This window comes from Centroberyx gerrardi, chromosome 1, assembly GCF_048128805.1.
Source record: "Centroberyx gerrardi isolate f3 chromosome 1, fCenGer3.hap1.cur.20231027, whole genome shotgun sequence".
Lineage (NCBI taxonomy): Eukaryota > Metazoa > Chordata > Actinopteri > Beryciformes > Berycidae > Centroberyx > Centroberyx gerrardi.
In genome coordinates, this window is record NC_135997.1 from 30,647,661 (window position 1) to 30,669,036 (window position 21,376).

General features: G+C 44.0%; 1 protein-coding gene across 1 annotated transcript in view; it reads left to right on the forward strand.

The window, feature by feature from the left end:
* The first annotated feature begins 247 nt into the window (after positions 1-247).
* Positions 248-21,376, forward strand: part of adamts17 (ADAM metallopeptidase with thrombospondin type 1 motif, 17) — a 97,929-nt gene continuing 76,800 nt past the window's right edge. Inside the window, exons 1-5 of the mRNA XM_071908908.2 lie at positions 248-311; positions 734-1,098; positions 6,477-6,672; positions 17,284-17,456; positions 19,401-19,484. Coding sequence (XP_071765009.2) covers positions 248-311; positions 734-1,098; positions 6,477-6,672; positions 17,284-17,456; positions 19,401-19,484 — 882 coding nt within the window. The remainder of the gene's footprint in view (positions 312-733; positions 1,099-6,476; positions 6,673-17,283; positions 17,457-19,400; positions 19,485-21,376) is intronic.

Sequence of the window (21,376 nt, forward strand, 5' to 3'; positions counted from 1 at the left end):
GTCGACCAATGAGAAGGCAGGGATTTGTTAGTTTATACGCCGGTGGACCAATCAGGCGTCGGCAGAGGCGAGACCGGGCTGCGGGAGGCGTGTCCAGAGCTACAAATTCACTCCAGCCTGAATTACAGCAACTTCTCCAACTTTAGGAAAAGTTGCGCAGTCCGCTCAGTGCTTTGCAAAGCGCTTCCATCCCCTCATAATATTCCCATCCATCCCTTACAGATATTATACTGTGCTTGGCTTTATCATGCATGACAGCCATGTTATCCAGCTTGTCCTGCTCCTCTCCCTTCTCTGCATCGGATTGACTGGTGAGTACTGGGTTGGAATTGCCTTTACGCATGGGTTATATGCTTTGTACGTTTGATTCTCACAGTTGCGGTTTGACTTAAGTCATTCATTTCCCCAGTCAAAGAAAGGGAATTTATTTCAAACACTCAAATATAGTCAATCGGTAGTAGTGGGACACAGTTTCCTCCTGTATGGGATACTTTGTACTGCGCTCCGGCAGTGGCTATAATGAGTAGTAATCAATGGAGTAATGACTTGCACACTATTCCTAATTGGTGTTGCCTGCAGATTTTTAAAAGAACCACAAGCTCAGCTCTGAAGTTTTTACGGCTTAAATCAGCCACGCAGCATTAGAATAGACAGTTCAAGCAGTTCACCAAGTCAGGAGGCTATTTTTTGCTCGCGGTGGCTGCTTTCTGATGTAAACTGTCCCTTCCCACAGCCCAATCCGAGCTGGAGACAGATGAAGTGGTTCCCAGGCTGCTGTCCGGACAGGAGGCGCACCTGTCCCCGGAGCAGACCCGGCGCACCCTGCGGCGCCGCGGCCAGCGCTCCCTGGACGCCCCGGGGGGAGGTCACCCCGAGCCGGACAACTTGGTCCTGTCGCTGCCGGCTTTCGGAAGGAACCTCTACTTAAACCTGAGGCGGGACGACGCGTTTCTCTCCGAGGATTTCGCGGTGGAGGAGAGGCAGGGGGACCAGAGCGCAAAGGTGTCCCGCATCTCCCAGGAGCAGCTGTGCTTTTACTCGGGATGGATTGTCAATCACACGGACTCTCTGGCGTCACTCAGCACCTGCGGCGGCCTGGTAAATGTCCCATCTTCATTTTTTGGAGTTTTTTTTTTTGTAGTTTTCTTGGATCTTTTTTTTCAAGCATTTGGGATCCACACCCCTCTGTTTTTCCATTGCCTTGTATACAGATGACAGTTTAGATTGTAATTAACAGGGCAGCAGGCTGGACTATTGGTTCCAGACCTTCCTCCAACAGGATGATCAGGGTTAAAGCCCTCATGTTAGCAAGCATCCACCCTGCTGCAGTGCCCTTGAGCCAGACTGTGAGCCCTTACATGCTCAATAATTGTACATCATGCAGCTAAATGCCTAAATTGTACTTGATTGCCCTTGGTATACTACAAGGTAATAACTTTTATTGGTTAAAGAGACCGTCCCTTAACCAGAGGACCCGGGTTCAAACCCCTCACCCTGCTGAAGTGACCTTGAGCAAGACACTGAATCCCTACCAGCTCCAGGGCTGCTCTTCTGCAAATGAGCGTGACCTTTGACCTCTCTGTGAAAGGGGGGCAAGAGAAAAGATGAAATTCCCTACAGGGAGCAAAAAAAAAGCACCACATTAGTTTAGTTAGTGCTCTTTTCCAGAGCAATGCACAATGAGTGTGCAGGTAGGGGTTCAGTGTCTTGCTCATGGACACTTCAGCAGGGTGGATGCTTGCTGAACCTGGGGCTTGACGGTGTCTGTAACCACTATGTTGTTGCCTTATTCCTTATATAGCCTCTGTACATATGATAATTTAGGCATTTAGCTGATGCTTTGATCCAGAGCGATCTACAGTGAGTGAGCAGGTAAGGTTCTTGCTCAAGGACACTTCGGCAGGACACATGATGGGTGTGATAGATAGAAACAACATAACCTGAGACCTCTAACAGTCTCTCTAACCCAGGGGTTTTCAAAATGGGCAAACTGAGGAATAGTTTAATTTCACTATAATTCAGTTCACTAGAAATTATCCCAGTTAGAGAATATATAAGAAGTCCTTTCATTCTCATCACTATTATTTCCCTACATACAGTGTAGACAGTTCTACTGAACTGAATGCTAAATCAACATCAACTATAGTCTTCCCATAGTTGGGTCCGTGGGGTCTAATGTGTGTCTGTTTGGGTGGCCTAGCAATTTTATTAGTGACCACAAGTGAATTTAATCATCCACTCATTCCCAGTTTCCCAGTTCACTCCAGTCTCTCCTACTGAGTTGGAACCAAGCTGTGGTCAGCCAGCCAGTCAGCTCTCTTACAGCATGACAGCTAGTAGTCCAGGATAGGGGGTCACACACACACACACACACACACACACACACACACAAACATGCGCACACACACACACACACACACACACACACACACACACACACACCAAACTCAGAATCAAGTTATGGAAGGCCCCTAGAAAAGAACAGACTTTTGATCCTTTTCTTTTCATCTCTTTGATTCTCAGCTAAATGCATCTGATTTTTCTCTTCCAGGCAGGTGCTGGATGGTATTATGTTGAACAAAAAAAAAAAAAATAGGTCATGAATGTTTTTAATGTTATATCCATTCGTGGGAGCTAACTAGGTCAGGCTCAGTGACACCTACAGCAGGACAAAGCCAGTCTTCCCCATACAGAAACACACCTCACCGCCATGTATTACGGCTGGCTGGCCTGTGTGACACTGATCTGCTACACAGTCCAGGCTGCAAGTAACACTATCCAGTCCCAGCCGCTGTCCCTTCACCCTGCGTGTCAGCCGGGTCGGGTCAGCACACATACTGTCAGCTTCTCAGTGTCGCACAGTGGCACCTCCAGGCAGTTTTATTTATGTTGTTAAATCACTAGGTTGTTTTTGGCTGAGGTTCAGGTCAAACAAAGCCCCCTGACACCAGGCCTTGTGTGTGTGTGTGTGTGTGTGTGTGTGTGTGTGTGTGTAAGGTTTTCCTATATTTGTGTCAGTAGTGTAGCTGAAATGGGAAGACAGCGGACAAATTGGATGGTATTTGTGCTTCCAACATGGCATCTCTGATTGTAGCAGCAGAGTTTGAAGCTTGGCTCGATTCCAGACTAAAACAGAAACCAGCTCAGGCAAACAAGAAGCACTTGAGCTGCCTAATGTCCCGCCATAATTACTGTGACATGTTAAACATAACCGGTAATGCTAATAAGCTCATTAAATTAAGCAAATGAATACAGTAATTAGCAAATATTTCTGTCAGCATACTTGTTTTCACATAACACATGGGCAGCATTCATGTGAACTCCATGTCTTAAAGCATTAAGGAATACTAGTCGTGTCAAGAAAATCAGTTTTACCTCATTAATATGCAAATTGATGCATATTTATCCGACAGTGCTCAGACAGACAGACAGACAGACAGATAGACAGATGGGTGTGGGGGGGTATATAGTGATTGTATTCAGTGATATACCTCTCTCTCATCTATGAATAGCATCATGTCTCCATGTTTGTGAAACTTCCACCAGGGCATCTTTGATTGCAGCAGCGACATTTGAAGCTTGGCTCGATCCCAGACTTTGATGGAGCCAGAGTGTGCGACGCACTTTTTCTTGTTTCCTCCTATTAACTTCCAGTGATCGGCACCTCTCGACAATTTTTCGGTGTGCGTTACCTCTCTATCACACTGATCCCAGACTAAAACATAAGAGAAGATGAAACTTTATTCATCCTCGTTGTGAAGTTGGGTCGTGCCAGCAGCAAAAGTAATAGGATACAGCCAAGAAAAATAGAGTGTAAGCGTAAAAATAGAACAGAAACATAAACAACAAACACAATAAGAGCAACAAAAACTATAAGAACAAGGGAGAGAAAGAGTATGAATTACTATCGTATGGATGTTACTTAAAGCATTGACTTCTTACTTAAACCTGGATTATGGAAAACACAAATGATGTGCTATATATAAACATCAGTTTGCATGAAACATATAAAAATATAGAGATGTAACAAGCAATATCAACATGGATGCAGCATGAAATAGTGGAAGCATTATGAAAAGTATGCAGCATGTAGCAATGAAAGGGATATGGGAAGCGAAGGAAGCAGATATGTGAATGTGAACCACAGAAGGCGAGACATCAAACTCTCCCAGCCGAGGATGAGGAGGAGGTGGGGGGTGGGGTGGGGTGATTTTAAAACCAATTTCACATCCCTCCTATCAGCTTTCTGCGCCTGGTTGTGATATACCTCTCTCTCTCTCTCTCTCTCTCTCTCTCTCTCTCTCTCCGCCGTACCACAGCTAATGCCTATGAATAGTATCATGTCTCCATGTTTGTGGAGCTGTAGAAATACTTTAATCCATCCTCCAGTCCACATTATGCTGCGTAACAGCATTTGTTGGCCCCGGGGCTCAGCCGGGAGCTGGATGCCTGCAGGAAGGCTGGAACAGACTTTAGCTGCTGCTGCTGCTGCTGCTCTATTTTATGGCATACCACACATTATTCAGACCAGCCCCGTTCACAGTGGATGCTCTGTGGCAGCTGCTCTCGCATTGTGTCGTGTCTTGTCACTGTTTATCGCTGCTGCCGCCGCTGTTGTTGTTGTTGTGGTTGCGCGAAAAGCTCGCAAATCTAGTTTCGGAGGTGGAAAAGAAAGCCGCTGTGCCAGAGAGAGTGCAGTGTGGTAAGAACTTGTTTTGCAGACATTTCCTTGATTTTGACTTCTCTTACTTTGACATGAGACTCTGACACTCGACTTTCCCTCATCCCCCTCGTACAAAAGTGCCATGATTTGTGGAAAAGCCTCGCCGTGCTGCCACTCTTTCAGCTCCTGTGGCTTTCTTTTCCACCGTTTTCCACCGTCTTAGATTCCCTGTCAAAGAGCATCTTGTTTACATCCCTGCTTAAACCCATCGGTCACACATACAGCACACCAGACTCTTTTGCTTTTTCCAGTGATGGAATTTTTGAAAAGTGGTAATCCCAAAGATCCTCGTGTGTTTGATGTTCTTCTCCAGCTTTGTTGCTCAGCGCTCATTGCTGTGATGTTTCTGCACTGCACTTTCCAGAGATCACCTGTCAATCAAACAGTGTGTCCAGCACTGTGACGACTTTCTCTTTGGATTTTCTGTTGATGCAGTTTGAGTTTCTGTAGGTGGCGCTCTGTTCTTTGTCTGTTCAGTCATGCTGGCTTTCCCAGGAAAGAGCTACCAGACACCAAATGTAAAAGCTTTCGTGAACTAGATATAGGTTGAATCACTATTATAAGTGGCAATAGACAGTAGCAAAATGGACATTTATTTATATGAAAATGTTGCCAATTACTACTTTAATATATGGGTTTCATTGGTTCATTATGTGTTGGGTGAAGTTCATGACCCTCTAGGGCCCATGAAACTTTCAGAAATGCTTGGTTGGATTTTCTCAACTCCTGAAAACTTCACTGTTCAGAAATACAAGATGTTTTCATCCGACAAAAGTGCTGCATCTAAGTGAGCAGCCGGAAGCAGTCATCCTTATTCAATTTCAGTCAGAGTCTCTGTCTGTTGTCAAAAATACGTCCCATAAATGATTTTTGTGAATGAGTGTCGAACCCTCGCTGCTACTGTTGATGTTTTCATAACCTCAGGTCATTGTGAGTGAAAAAGGGCTTATCCTCCAACACGAGGTGGTGGGCCGTTGCCATAGGAACAGTATATGGTCCCTGATAATAGCAGGGATGGCTTGTTAATGTCCTGTGAACTGATTTTCACAGGCCCGCCAGATGTACCTTTACAACACAGCCATGAATCCTGACCAAATGTTATGGCGGCAGTAGGGCTCTCCCTTCACCTCCGCTTGATGCATGTATTGAGTGTGTCGCTATGCACGTGTCAAGGGATGAAAGAGCACGCACACACACACACACACACACACACACACACACACACACACACACACACACACACAAATATAAAACAGAAACTCTCCTATCTCTTCATTCCCTGGTGCTGAAGCAGAGGGCTGTGTTGTGGTGTGTTGGTGAAATGCTCCATAGTAAATTACATTCTTCTATATCTTATTTCTACTCACAGTGGTAATTGTTTTTTTTATGATATTGTCTCCATCTTTGGTGCTAAGCGCTCATTGCTGTGGTGTTTCTGTTTCGGCACTGCACTTCCCAGAGATCACCTGTCAATCAAACAGTGTGGGCGGAGTTTGGATTTTCTGTTGATGCAGTTTGAGTTTCTGTAGGTGGCGCTCTGTTCTTTGTCTGTTCAGCCATGGTGGCTATCACTGCTCCTGCTAACTACCCAGTTCTTCTTCTGTTTATCCCAAACAAACCGGAAATGTGTTATGTTTAAATACTCTCCATTCACTAAATGCTTACTCATATTCTATTTTTCTCTGCTGTACCCAATTTCCCCATGGGGATCATTAACATTTCATCTTATTTTACCTCTCTGTTCCCTGCACAGACCGGGCTTGTCCAAATAGGGGAGGACAGCCTGTTCATCCAGCCGGTCGGTGAGAATGACCCGTCCCAGTCGTTCTCTGGGCTGAAACACCGGCTGGTCCGACAGCGACGCTCGGCTAAGACCGGTCCCGCTCCTGCTCCGGATGCAGACCATAACGCTGCAGCTGGCCAGCCCCAGTACTGTGGTACTGTACAAGGTGAGTGAGAGAAGTAGATAGATAGATAGAGAGGATGGGACTGGATATGAGATTAGGGTTAGACTGATATGTTGGTTTGCTGATATGTGGGGCCGATATTGGCCAGTGTCGTCCACCTCTAATATGATAGATATGATGCAGTTTGATTGATTTCATATTTATTGTAGAACTGATCAATACTACACTAATTGTCTATGGGAAGACCTTAACCTGAACTGATTCTAATGCGACATTTTGATCAGATTCCACACAAGCTTGCATCAACATATGATTATGATTATTAGGTTTCAATGGAGAGTTTTAGTGTCCCATGATAAATGCTGTTTCAGAGGCTTTTCTATCCTGAATTCTGGATTAAATACTTTTCTTTGGCACAAAAATGTTCAAATTTAAAGCCAATGAACATCTGCACAAAATATCGTCAGCTTCAATCCAAAAAAATCTCACTATCAGTATCGGTCTTCAAAAACCGCTATCGGTCAAACCCTATATGGGATGGAGTGAGTTTTCCTGAATGTAGGGGATGTTTCTTATGCACGCCTCAAAAACCCTGAATAATATTGTAAATCCCCTGAAATGATCTGCTTGAATGAACTACTGTCTGCCCCTCCACCCTCCTTGCTGAAGCGGGGCAGTTGAACATCCCAGGGAAGCAGCGCTAATAAATCATAGGTTTCAGAGCAGCATTTACTGGTATCTCCCATGCTTTGATGTTCATTCAGCTCCAGTGTGTTGTAAGAGTGGCTGTGTGGAATGCAGATGTTTCCTTATTTAATGTGAATCTCCCGTCTGCAAACTTCTTGTTGGAACCTGCTGAGGCTCTCGCTGCTAACGCTATCAAACACAGAGCAACCGTCTCTCTCTCTCGCTTTTACATTAATAATGTGCATATTTTCCTAACCCTCGGCGTCTCTTTGCCAAGATTATAGATTTTTCTAGTGAGAGGAATTCACAGAGAGGATTTTTTTTTTTTTGTGGCAGAGCAAAACCGGTCCGCCTTCTCTTGAAGTGAAGCAGTTTTTGTCGTCTGGAAAGTTCTACCTGAACACAGGATCTAGTCAAAAACACTAATGACCAGCTAGGAAAGTTGTCATGGAAAAGTCTAAATAGTTGCAGATTGGAGTTTTAGTTATACAAACATTTCTTGGAGGCAGAGCTGCTCTGGAGGCAGAAACAATCTCATTGGTTGAGTTAAACCTCAGTGGGCGGAGCCAAAGAAGCACAGTTTTTCTGGCTAAGTAACAATTTAGACTGAAGCCCAGTGAAAAAGGCCAGAGGTAAGAGAGGAGGAAGCTAATATTATGAAGCCTGTCGCTCTGCTACTAACTGAAAAATACAATCTAAATATACTATAACTATACTAACTAGGCTATACAATCTAACTATAAGTTATCTAGGTTAGCTACTTAGCCTAGTTGACCCTCCAAGTTCAAACTATCCATACTAGCCTGTTAGCCTATAGACCACTGAAGTGTTGTCGTCATCCCATATCATGTCAGTTCCTTTAGTTTTCGCCTATGTTGAAAGTTAATTGGACTTCTCAACCCTCCCAATTTATTATATGGGAGTGTTGTTGACTTAATCTACTGTATTCTTAAAATATGTGCTACTACATCTCTCTATGCTAGAATGTCAAATGCTGACATGCTAAGCTAGCTTAATGCTAGCGATTTTTTAAATTTTTTTTTTGCATTTTTTCATTGCGGCTTCAAAACTGGTTCCCCATCCGCCTTAACAAATAAACAAATCCATATTAAATCCAAAGATATTAAGCAAAATAGTCAGTTTTGGCATCACATGTAGTTAGAGGCATTAACATCATTTTACACCCCTATTCATTTTCCCTTTAGTCTGCAAGGTGATGGAACCATAGCTGTCTAGATAAGCTAGTTAGCTAACCTGCTGATCTTCCAACATCATGAATGCCATGGTCATGAATTAGTGAAAAAAATAAATCATTGCCATTTATATGTTTTATTTATATTTTGACTAGAGTTCCTTATTTTCCATTCAAGTTTACCAGATAGCTAACTTCTGCTCTGAACAACTGTGGCTCTCTGGCTTCGCCCTTTGAGGTTTAACTGATTGTTTCTGCCCCCAGAGCAGCTCTGCCTCCGAGAAATGTTTGTATAACTAAAACTACAATCTGCTACTGTAAATAGTTGCCGGCGGGGACATAGCAAACCCACTCGCAACCTCCTCCAGTCATTCATACCTTCAGCGGAGAGACACAACAAGATGAGCCATCCAAGTGTGCAGCGAGCGCCCGCGCGGCGCGGCGCTCGAAGCTGTCTCGTGTTGTCACGTTAGTTTGGAGACAATTAAAACCACACTCAGACTTTCTCCACAACGTTTCCCCTGTGCGCGGTCATTAACCAGAACGGCCTGACCTTGAGAACTGGGCTGCACCCCCAAAGTTACATAACACCACCCAAGGAAAGACCACCAGCACTTTTGACAACCTGTATAAATAAATTCTTTCCATATGTTCATATCTGGGGCGCATGCAATAATTGAAACCTCCTCTTTACACGAAAAAAAGTTGGAGTTTGGTTAAAAAGGGGGAAAAGAAAAAAAACGCTCCAGAGCCGCGTCTCTGTAGGCTGCAGTTTATGTGCCAGCTGTGCTGTACTGATCATGCTATGGCTCAGCAGAGGTTTTCCAACGTTTTCATGTCACGAACTCGCAAATAACCTCACATTATAGAGCCTCCATTTGATAAGATTTATTCCCAGGGAGCCATATGGGAAGATTTCTGCTGGTGTTGAATTGTAGAACTGTCTACACCGCCTCATACACCCTCTAATTGGGATAATTTCGAGTGAATTAAATCATAGTGAAGTTAAACTATTCCTTATTTCGCTGTGGACCCCTTGGATCCCCTTCAAGGAGCCCTGGAACCCTCCTCGAGCACCCTTGGGTGGCCCCCGGACCCAACTTTGAGAGCCGCGGTGGTAGAGTGAGGCAAATGTGTAAAGTGTGTAAATGGGAGGGTGTGAGCTTACACCTCCAGTGCTGGACAGTAAAAGCGGTTCAGGTGGTTTGTGTGTGTGTGTGTGTGTGAGAGAGAGAGAGAGAGAGAGAGAGAGAGAGAGAGATGATTAGATGAGAGCGTATATGTATGTATGCACCTGGTGTCTTGAGGCGAGATGGATGAAGCGAGGTGCCAGATTTGGAAATTCTTTCCTCTGCACTCACGTCTGCCGGAGTCTGGAGCTTAATGGGGTTCTGCCAGTTAACCTCTCCTCCTTTCCCCTTTCTCCTTTTCCTTTCCTTTCCTCTCCTCTCTCCTCCTTCCCTTTCCTTTCCTCTCCTCTCCTCCTTTCATCTCCTTTCCTCTCCAGTCCCCCTCCTTCTCTGCTCTTCTTTTCTCCTCTCCCCCTTTCATTGTTTCATCTTATCTAGTCTCCTTTCCTTTCTTCCTCTCTCCTGTCCTCTTTTCTCCACCTCCTTCTCCTTTTCTCCTCCACTTTCCTCACTCCTCCTCCTCTCTCCTCTCCTCTCCTCCTTTCGTCTCCTTTCCTCTCCTCCTCCTCTGGGCGGCCAACTCCAAAGCTTCCATTTCCTCCCCAAAACCACATGGTCTCTGGAGAGAGATGCAAACTGAGGCAGACTTTATATCCATTAAAAATCAGCTCCACGTCCTGAAGAATTCACAACACGACAAGCGCACACACACACACACACACACACACACACACACGCACACACACTCAAGCATTCTTTGTACAGCAGCAGCCCAGTCTGGCTGGATGGATGAAACTGTGTCATATTGCATAAGAGCCAGGAGGAGGAGAGAGCCGACTATCTGAGAAGTGACTGAGCAGTGTTTGTGGATTTTTCTTGCTGACCTTACACTTCAGTTGTACATTAAAAATTTTAGGGAGTGTATAAGAAAAAACGCAACCAAAAAAACCTTACCTGAAGATCGTGATTCGCTATCTCTAAAATCTAGAGGATCCAGTCTGTATCCTTGTGTTCTCTTTTGGTAAACAAAGTAATAATCGATGACATTCGCATATAAATAAATGGCTGTTTTGCCAATCTCAATTGCCGATAGCTATAACACAGTAGTGATTCAACCAATATCCAGTTCATGAAAGCTTTTACATTTACTGTTCTAAACACCCGGAGTCTGGTAGCTCTTTCCTGGAAAAAGTCCTCTGGTACATAGGAAGTGATGCGTTTTGAGTTTTCGGTTTGTTTGGAATAAACAGAAGAAGAACTGGGTAGTTAGCATGAGCAGTGATAGCCACCATGGCTGAACAGACAAAGAACAGAGCGCCACCTACAGGAACGCAAACTGCATCAATGGAAAGTCCAAGGAAAAAGACGTCACAGCACTGGACACACTGTTTGATTGACAGGTGAAGAAACACCACAGCAATGAGCGATGATGACAAAAGCAACAAAACGAACCCGAGGATTACCAGTTTAAGTTACCTACTATCCTTTAAAGGTTCCATCATTGTATTTCAATTTTATGCTACCTGTCACTTTGTAAGAGTAGGTGTCATAGCTTCTATATGGTGGAAATCTCATGTTACACATTATGCAAAGTTAAATCAGTAGCGGTTGCAGGCTGCTCGTCACATAAGAGTTGTACTGTTGACATTAGAACCCGCTGAGGTTTTTAGACTTCAGTTTAAGTTGACATGTCTGCTCAGATTATGCTGAATCACACTTCCATAGTAAACAGCCACAGGGGCTTTAAGGGGTTTCATCTTGAACTGCAACATAGTTACTGTACTTAGCCTTTGTTACTCTGCTAGAACAAACCTGATGGTGGAGACTGGGGATAGACTGATATGGGTTTCTGAAGGCTGATACTAGTTCTGTTTCCATCCAGTTGTCAAGTAAATTTTAGGTGAACTTTTGAAATGTTGCAAAGAATAAAATGTGAATTCGGTGTTTTCCGTCAGCTAGGTTGAAGTGAATAAATAGGCTTCCTGAACATAAAAGCAAGAAAAAAAACAGTATAGTATTGATCAATTCTACAATAAATATGTAATCAATCAAACTGCATCATATCCACCATATCAGAGGTGGACGACACTGACTGGACCAAATCTGGACCCCATATATTGGTCCAACCCCAGAGGAGACCAGAGCAGAGAGGGAGGTAGCGGTTGCTGTGCCTGGGGGACGGAAGGTGAAGGAGGGGTCAAGGAGGATTAGGTTTGACTGGGTCGGGAGTTGGGGGATCTGGCTGATGAGTGAATGGGAATTGATGAGTTAGTGAGTGGCGAAAGAGAAGGCGACAGAATGGGGTTGACGGTGAGAGAGCGGCAGGGCTACGGCTGTAACCGGGGTTACGGGGTGCAAACCGAGGAGGAAACAAGCTACATATCTGTACGGCATGGGAACGGGAATTCGAATGCCATCTCCGAGATCTTATTGAATCCGATGGCTCGTAGCCGCTTCCCCTAACAGCTTGAGGAGCAGATGATGATCGCTGTTTATGATGGGGTAATATCGCTTGTGCAGATAGAGCGATCAGCCAGGCGGCGTGAGTGATAGCAGCCAGGCCTGTGGTCTGATCCACACTGCGAGGGAATCTGAAAAATGCTGGAACACCCTCCAAATCCTCTCAGCGCTCAATCCCTTTACAGACACCCGCTATGTAGGCTAGCCATTCTACATTTTTGTTGCTCCATGGAATTTCGAAATTTTGGCTCAGCAAAACCTCCCAGCTAATTGTGACTGAGTGTGTGTGTGTGTGTGTGTGTGTGCGTGAGAGAGAGAAGAAGCATGAGGTCTGGTCTGCGGCGGGTTTGTGCAACTGCGGAATTATATTTCTCCTGCACAAAAGTATCATTTGTGAAAAGTAGCACACAATCAGTCCTTCACTCGCCGCTCCTGACCACTGAACTAGGAGACAGCTTTTTTATTATTATTCTTACTCCGGTGGCCTGTTGTCCTGCCTCCGATAATGAAATTCCTGCCTCATGAATGGGAATCTGAGACCGTCACCCAGTCAGCAGGAAAAGCCCAGAGGAGGTTAAAGCAACAGTGGAGCCCGGGCAGCTGCTTCCTTCATGGCTGGAGACCAACTGAGGAGCACCTTGCCTTCCTCTCTCTGCGGGCCTGAGGAGATACACTTACACTGTGTGGAGGGTCTCACACGGTTTTCCCTCATGGTCGCCTCTGGGAAAGTCCATGGGGAGGCGCTGGGATGCTAATTTACTTTGTCATGCAGTCGAACCATTAGCAGCGTGCAGTTTGGGGTACTGCTGTTTCAAAGGAGTTCATGCTAGCATTTGATATATATTGGTTTTTGAAGGCCGATAATGATAGCAATATGTTTGGATTGAAGCTGCCGATAGCCCATATTTTGTGCCGATTATCACTCTCTTATACCAAAAAACAATTCCAAGTATTCAGTGGTTTCCTAATTTTGTTCTTGTTGGAATGGAAAAGCCTCTAAAACAGCATTTAGACCATGAGACACTAAAACTCTCCACTGAAACCCAGGCTACTACTACAACTAATTAAACATATTCATGCTTATTTTTATGGAATTCAGTCAGAATCAATTCCCATAGACTACCAGCGCAGTAATGATCAATTCTGCAATGAATATGTAATCAATCAAACTGCATCATATCCATCATATCAGAGGTGGACGAAATTGATTGGACCAGATCCCATTTTTAACAAAAGGCCAATATCGGCCCGATATATATATATATATATATATATATATATATATATATACCAGCGAACTGATATCAGTCTAACCCTACTTCATACATTACCTGGAACACTTTGCTCCAAATGCGTGAGATGGGAGTCTTCTGTTCCTGCTTCTGCCTGCTGTTACTCACATTAAAGAGAGGGGAGGGATTGCTGGAGTATCAGAGCTGTGATCCAGCATCTGATAATTTCCTGTAAGAGCCTGGTAAGAGAGCGGAGAGTGTAAGAGCTTGAGTTTCTTAACGTGGGGATCGGGATACAAAAAATGGGTCACAGACCAACAGCTGCTGGGTCCCTGTAACAGCAACAGCGCTGGCAGCGAGTTTTAAAGAGCCCGGCTTGCAGGGGGAATTTTGCACTTAGAGTGACACTCTGGTTGACCTGCACAAGATTAGAACTTATCAGATTCAGCAAATTGTTTATGTTTGGATTGGTTGTCTTTTGCTCTTGCTATCATGAGGTATCAATCAGTCGTCATTTATACTTGGCCAAAGTTATGGAAACATAATACTAAGAGGGATATAGTGGTGGGTAAATGCACCGAAACTCAGTTTACCCACCCTTTTTGTTTGTGGAATAGTGTTAACCCACATTTTTTGGCTGATATAAATCTTTAAGACATAATTTCATAGCACACATCATAGTAAGTAGTATCAAACGGATGCAGATTATATAAAGATAGGGTCTTCTAGGGAGAAAAAAACATAAATCAATGTTTTTTTCTGTAAATATAATTGATTTTGTTTATATCAGTGGGGGTTTGCCTTCTGGAAGTCAAAGTTAAGCTTTTTATGCAGCACTACATCACTGATGATACAACTGGATCTTTACTGAATCATGTTGTTCATGTGGCGTCTGGGTCCCTCATGTGAAGATCTATAAACACTCTACCCCCCCATACCCCCCCAAACACACACACACACACACACACACACACACCCCCGTCTCTCCACAGTCATTATGCATCAGCTCTTAAAGGGGAGTAATTACCTCAGGCCTGGGCAGCAGCAGCAGCAGCAGCAGCAGCAGCAGCAGTCCAGTTATTGTATGAGGCAATGTTCTCCCTCAAACTGCTGAGCAGGCAGAGTCATTGTTCCCCCGCGGTGCTGGTGTGTTCGTTTCACAGTTCAAAGCCCTGTGTTATTTGTCTCTGTGTGACTCAAACACATCCTCTTTCCTTTCTTATTACATGCTTTTGCCCCCACAAACATAGAGGAGCTCTCTTATCCCTGCCGTGGGAGTCTCATTTTTCAGCCTGGGTGGGATATGCATTATGCAGAGTTTATGGAACAACAAACCCTCGGCTATCCTTTCTCAGAGCTGTCACCTCCGGGCAGGATTTTTGTGTCGGGGCATGTTATTGTGCGTTCGCTTGAATCAGTTGCCCGGTCGCCCTCATTTCACTTTGGGGAAATATCACTGTGCGTTCACATTGCCAAGTCACCAGGGGTCCGTTCGTTTCCAGTAGAGCTGAGCGACCGGGGAGACTCAGTCGATATGCGGGCGGTCAACAAGCTCGTCGGCCAAGAAAAGTTGGCCACAGCTGAACTTTTCACGGTCAGTGGCCGTCGACAGCCAATCAGATTTGCGTGCCTCCTTGTTTCCCTACTGATATGATTTTGTGTCATGAACAATAGTTCTACCTGGCAAGTGCAAAATGGGCGAGAAGTTGATTCCAGCCAGCCAGCTTTTAATTGAAAGACTACAGGAATAAACGTCTTAAAAGTGATGGTGAAGACAGGTTGCATCCATCGTTGGGGTCGATGGTAAGCTTTGATGTAATTTTATTGAGTTTTTCTGTTTTTTTTTAATTAGTGCTCCCTAATTAGTGCTTGCTGGCTGTGTTAACTCATCAAAATGATGTGACATTATGAAAGGCAATACCAAAGCAGCAAAAGTACATGATTTGCCTGTTCAGAAGTTTGTAGCTGCAGATCACACCATATGCAATCAGAGCCCCTCACACCGACCATAATCAGTCAGAATAGAGCGACCCGTCGACCAAGTTGCTCACAGTGTGAACGCACAGTCAGAGAGACACGAGGCTTTTATACAGTACATACACAACAATGCATGGATTATTCTGGCCGTTTGGCTTCCAATGCACTGGGGCCCCCTTGGATCTTGGGTGGGAGTCAGCGTCTTGGGTGAGTCCATAACGCAGTGTTGCAGGGAGCCCTCACTCTTGTGCTGCATTGTCGCAGGCCTATCAGAGGCTTCCCCAAGAACAAAACATCTATCAGTCACATTTTAACACTCCAAGACACAAGCTAAACAGACACCAGATGGACCGAACAATGCGGAGCCCATTCCAACCAATGGAGAGGTGGCTGCTGAGAGCTATTCAAGTAAGCAGTCCCAGATTGATGCTGGAGCCCCGGCTAGTTAAATACAAGGTGGAATGTTAAGACCTCTTAACAGTCCCAACAAGCCGACTTAACGTCAATAGTCATAATGATGATGATGATGAAGATAAAGGATTAGATTGATGTGCTGGTGGGCCTAATTCAAAGTGAGCTAGGTGTTCCAGGCAAGAGGTCACCGCGGTAACCAAAGCAGCATTGATTTGCTGAGTCAGTAAGGATCATTTAGCTCTGGCAAAGCTGTCAGATTGTTATATAATACATTACTGAGCTTTTTAGTAGTGTTATTGTTAATTGGCCTCAGCTAACCACCCGTTTCTGATGACAACTGAAGATATACGACAATTGCCTGCTTGCGGTCCTCTAATTCTTGTTGTCATGGCTATTTGGTCGTGTTGTGCTCCCCATTCTTATGCAACTGGTGGTTTTCGTTGCAATGCAAAACATTAGGGTTCTGTGGGAGTCTGCAACACCAAAAAACCACAGAGCCAGTCCCTGCTAGGTTCCCATAACACTGGTCAGAGTCGAGAGAGACCATTAAGGAACGGTTAGACCCCCCCCCCCCCCCCCCTTTCAGTTTTAGCTCTCACTCCTTCCAGAGTGGTGGCATTTTGGAGAGATCAGGAGTTTCGTTTGTTAGTGGAGAAAAAGGGCCAAGATCCCCCAGTAGGCTGGTGTGTATGACGTACAACTAGACGCGAGCCAAGCCAGGAGAGATGGAAACAGACTTGTAGTGTAAACACATCTTCATCAGCTGCTCCAAGCCTTCAGGCCTTATCTGGGCTGATCTGCAGACGGAGGCTGTTTATCAGGCACAGCTCTTTGTCAGGCTGGGCTACCTTATATTGCTCAGATCATATTTGCTCACGTGATATATTTGGCTATAATGGGTTTATAATATCATTATGTATTATATAACATACAGGGTTAGACTGATATATTGGTGTGCCCATATATGGGACCAAAATTGTCCTTTTATTAAAAATGGGATCTGGTCCAGTCAGTGCAGTCAACCATCTCTGATATGATGGATATGATACAGTTTGATTGATTACATATTTATTGTAGCATTAATCAATACTACACTGATTGTGGGAGGACCTGAACTGATTCTAATGTGACATTTTGATCAGATTCCATGAACTGATTGCATGAATATGTCCATTGTTGTTATTATCAGTATCCTGGGTTTCAGAGGAGAGTTTTAGTGTCCCATGGTCTAAATGCTGTTTCAGAGGCTTTTCCATCCTGACAAGAATACAATTCTGAGGGGGTATGAAAATAGTCAAAATTAAAAAGATTGAATATTGGCACCTAATAACATACAGTATATGTACAGTATATTACTTGTATCTTTTCATCCCAATCCATTGCTCTCTATTTGACTGCTCACTGTGTAAATATGCACACAGTTGACCAGCCTATCTGCTGCAGAAGGGTTTCATTTCCGACCATTGCATCATTTTAGGTGAAGGACCGTTCTAGGTGAGTAAATCGTATCTAACCTTGGTCTGCCTGTCTGCCCCTCTGCCTGTCTGTCTGTTTGTGGTAGGGAAGAAGAAGGAGAAGAGGTCAAAAGCGGCTGAGGAGGGTCGGGGGAAGAGAAACGCCATCCGTCTGAACGAGGCGTACACCGTGGAGACGGTGGTGGTGGCCGACTCTGACATGGTGCAGTACCACGGCGCCGAGGCGGCACAGAGGTTCCTGCTGACCGTCATGAACATGGTAAGACGTCGCACTCGTGTACTAAAGCATGCGGTCTCTGAAACCAACTCTCCGGCTCACCTGCCAAGCGCTGGTCAAATTAAAAAGTCACCTGCCAAGAATAACTTTCACCTGCCAAAATAATTAATAAACATTTTTCATAGCAAGATGCCAGTGCTATTTTGCGTATAGAATCAGGTACTGTGTGAAACCTTCTGCAAAGAGGCAAGAGAAGATTTACAGTTTTAATTTAGAACTTGCTCACTCACTTATACAATGGATCTTTTTTGCGTTTGGCCACGTGTCGCCACATGGGAATAACATTAAGTTTCAACTAACATTAGGCTAGTTAACCATCCAGGCAGTGGGGAAACAGGAGTGTAAATGCTAAAGCTTTGTCAAAGGGGGCGCAGCAGAGGGGAAACCACTCACAGCTTGGCCAGATAGACTCAAGGCACAGTAAGTCCATGGATCTGATTTGTACAATATCAGAAATTATGACTAGATGAAGTCATTTGTGTGTGTGTATGTGTGTGTGTGAGAGGAGTACCGAGTGCTTTATTAAGTAGATCAGCCGATATGAGCATCGATTCAACTACCGCTCAATGCTGCCTAGTATTGGTCTCTTATAAAGCAATTACAGGAACAAGAAGTGGATCAATTGCTTTTATTCAGGCATTAGGTTAGCTTGGGTTAGCGTAACAAGTAAGTTAGGTCTAATAAAACAGAATAGTCTTTAGCCTGCATAGCAAAAGCTCCTCTTCTAAACAATAGCTGCTTTGCCTATGAACTTCACATATAGCAGCTTTTTCACACGGGAGATATTTCTTCCTCCCACCAGAATTTTTCTATCCTGCTAAACTGCATGTTGTTAAAGTATTGATATCAGGATGAGTGCTTGGGAGCTTGATCGGCATCAATCCTGATAATCCAGATACTATGGGTGCACCTTCATTTTAACAGGCGAGAAGCGAGACTGGTAGCAGTGCTAGTGAGTTCGCTGTTCCCTGACGTCCTCTGTGTATCTACCTTAAAATCCAAAGGTCGTGCTGCTTTTGATAGAGCGCTCCAGCACGACTCTTGGCCGCCGCGTGTTTTCTGCTTGGCGATGGAGACGAGCCAGTACCACATCCCTGTTTTCTCACCCAGCAGCCCCTCATTACAGCCGCCCTAACCAGCCAACTGAATAAACCTACTCAATGCTCAGAGGAACAACACAGAAGAGCCGTCCAACTCTGGCTTTGGGCACCGGAGGCCAGAGCAGGGAGAGCGGAGAGAAATGTCCAACAAGAAGCTGGGCAGGGTGAAAGAAACGGCACAAAGGGAGTTTGAGTGGGAGAAATAGCTTTAATCACACCTATTTTGGTACAGACAGCGAGGCGGTTTCAGACAGTTTCTGCGACTGTGACCTGGTATGCTGGAAGCAGTTTTGTAGGCCAGCGAGATAATCCACTTTGTCTTTTTTTCAGTCAGACACAGTTTCTATTTATTCTCCTTTTGTAGTCGTTTTGGAAGATGCCCATTTGAGTGTACTTGGCTTGGCTGGTTATGTGACACTGTGTGTGTGTGTGTGTGTGCGGTTGCATGTGTTTGTGTATGTGTGTGTGTGTGTGTGTGTGTGTGTGTCTGACTTTCCATGGCTTATTCTGCCTCCAGGCTCAACTGTTGCCGTCTTGATGGCATTACCACACCAGATTACCAGCTTTCCTGAGACAGAGGCAGAGATCTAGAGGGAGAAATCTGTGTAAAACAAGCGCTATGAATTGAAGGCTTATATGCTATACTTCACAGACATGCACTGAAAATCACATTGTTGCCTTGGCTTGTATATCACTTAGAAAAATGGGTATCATCAGAAAAAATGTATTCTAAAAGTTTCACCTGATCCTTCTCTGCTGTTTTGTTTTTTTTCCTGGTTGTTAACGTATGGAAAGAGCACTAAAGCCTTTGCTTCCGCTCCTGCAGGTCTACAACATGTTCCACCACCAGAGTCTGGGAGTCAGGATCAACATTCGCGTCACCAAGCTGGTGTTGCTTCACAGCCGCCCAGTAAGCCCGACCTTTGACTCTCTTTGACCCCTCTTTAACTCTCTGACGACCCAGACAACCTGACTGTCAGCAGATGCTGGCCCCACCCTGTGTGTGTGTGTGTGTGTGTGTGTGTGTGTGTGTATGTGTGAGTGTGTAGAAGGTCACGCCCTTCCGGAAAGAGATTTTTTTTTTCTTTGAAAAACTGCTTTTACATACTTTCCTGGGGGCTTTCCTGGGAAGAATTATGACTTTTTAAGGATTATTTTAGAAACACCATTCCTGTGGTAGCCCAGCCACAGAAAACCAAATTATGGGATTGGAGACATTTTTTCACTTTCAATTTGATTAACAGATATACTGATATGATACAGATAATGATATATTTGATACCAGATATATAGAGATATATATTAGCACTGACAGTACTGGACTGCCAGTATGTGGCAAATGAGGAGTATTAAATTATATTGATTTTAATATGCAAGAGGGTGTGTCACCATCTACATCCATTTTGACCCTATAATGTTTTACTGAGTGGAATTTAAAACATTTGAGAAAATAATTCTGAGTATTAGTATTAGTATTATTAGTATTTTCAGCAAGTCTAGTGAGAAAAAAGGCATAATGGGGCTGTAAAGGTCAGATTTTGTCTCTGAAGCTCTGGTCACACCCAGACCATTCATACCCAGGACTCCTTGGTCACTTTCACCACTCCCATCCTCTCTGTTAGATTATTTTTAACAGCCACCTACAACATGAAGGACCATTACATGAATACTGTGTTCTTGACACAAGTGAAAACAATGGATGTGGAGAAACTTTCATCATTAAGACACACTGAAACTTGAATATATACAGGGGAAAAATGCCTTGGCTCCTTATTTTGCTACTGACACTTCTTTGTTATCAGGCTACTGTTTTTACTTTTTTTTTTACTGTTACCCCCATTTAGTACCCTGCACTTGTAATGTTGATGATGCAGGAATTTTAATGTATTAAACTGTTAAAGGAATATACCAAGTTTTTGGTAGATTGTCTCCTTGGTGAACTTACCCGTGAAATGATGAGAACGTGGACATCCATGTGTTCCTGGTAGATCATTGGCTCCATGCTAAAGGGCAGTTTATAGTACAACGATTTATGATCACCCGATGGACATCGCTACAAAGTCACCAACATTCCGTCATTGCTCAACTTTGATTTTGGACGCTGTTGCTCATAAAAAGTATAAACACTAGAGCAATTATAGAACGCATGGCAGAGGTTCAGTCATTTGCTCTCATCTAGTTACTTTACTTTGTTACTACAGTTCTAAACAGCAACTAGTTACTTTACTAAGTTAGTCTTTATTAAAAGTAACTCAGTCGAGTGCTTTCAAGTTACCCGCTTAAAAACCTTTATGTCTTCTGGTGATGTTCTCACTAGCAGGCTATAGAAATCATCACCGCTTACACTGCTGTTATCTACTTATCTGTTATCTACTTAACAAGCAGCTTTCATTTATTCGGGGTCTGATCGTCTTTATAGTAAACTAGTATGATCACAGAGGCAGCCTTGATTAATCATGTCTGGTCTAAAAAATATACGGCGGATAGCGCTCACAACACATTGGCAAGTGCTTTCAGTTCTCAGATGTACAGGTAACAATAATGTTTTTACCCTTTTCTTCCATCAGTTCAAAGTAATGCAAATATTCCCAGGTTGTGAAGTTTATTGTTGTGTCCGTTCTGAAAGCGAGTCGGAGCCTACAGACTCCACCACGCGTCAACCAGCTGCTGCAGTCTGCTTTTAATAACGCCATGTAACGAAATATATTTTCTTAACTGCACTAATTGAAAATTTAACCATTTGAAAGGAAAATAATAATAATACAGTTTGTAAACCAGTCTGCAGAATAGCCTAATGTACCT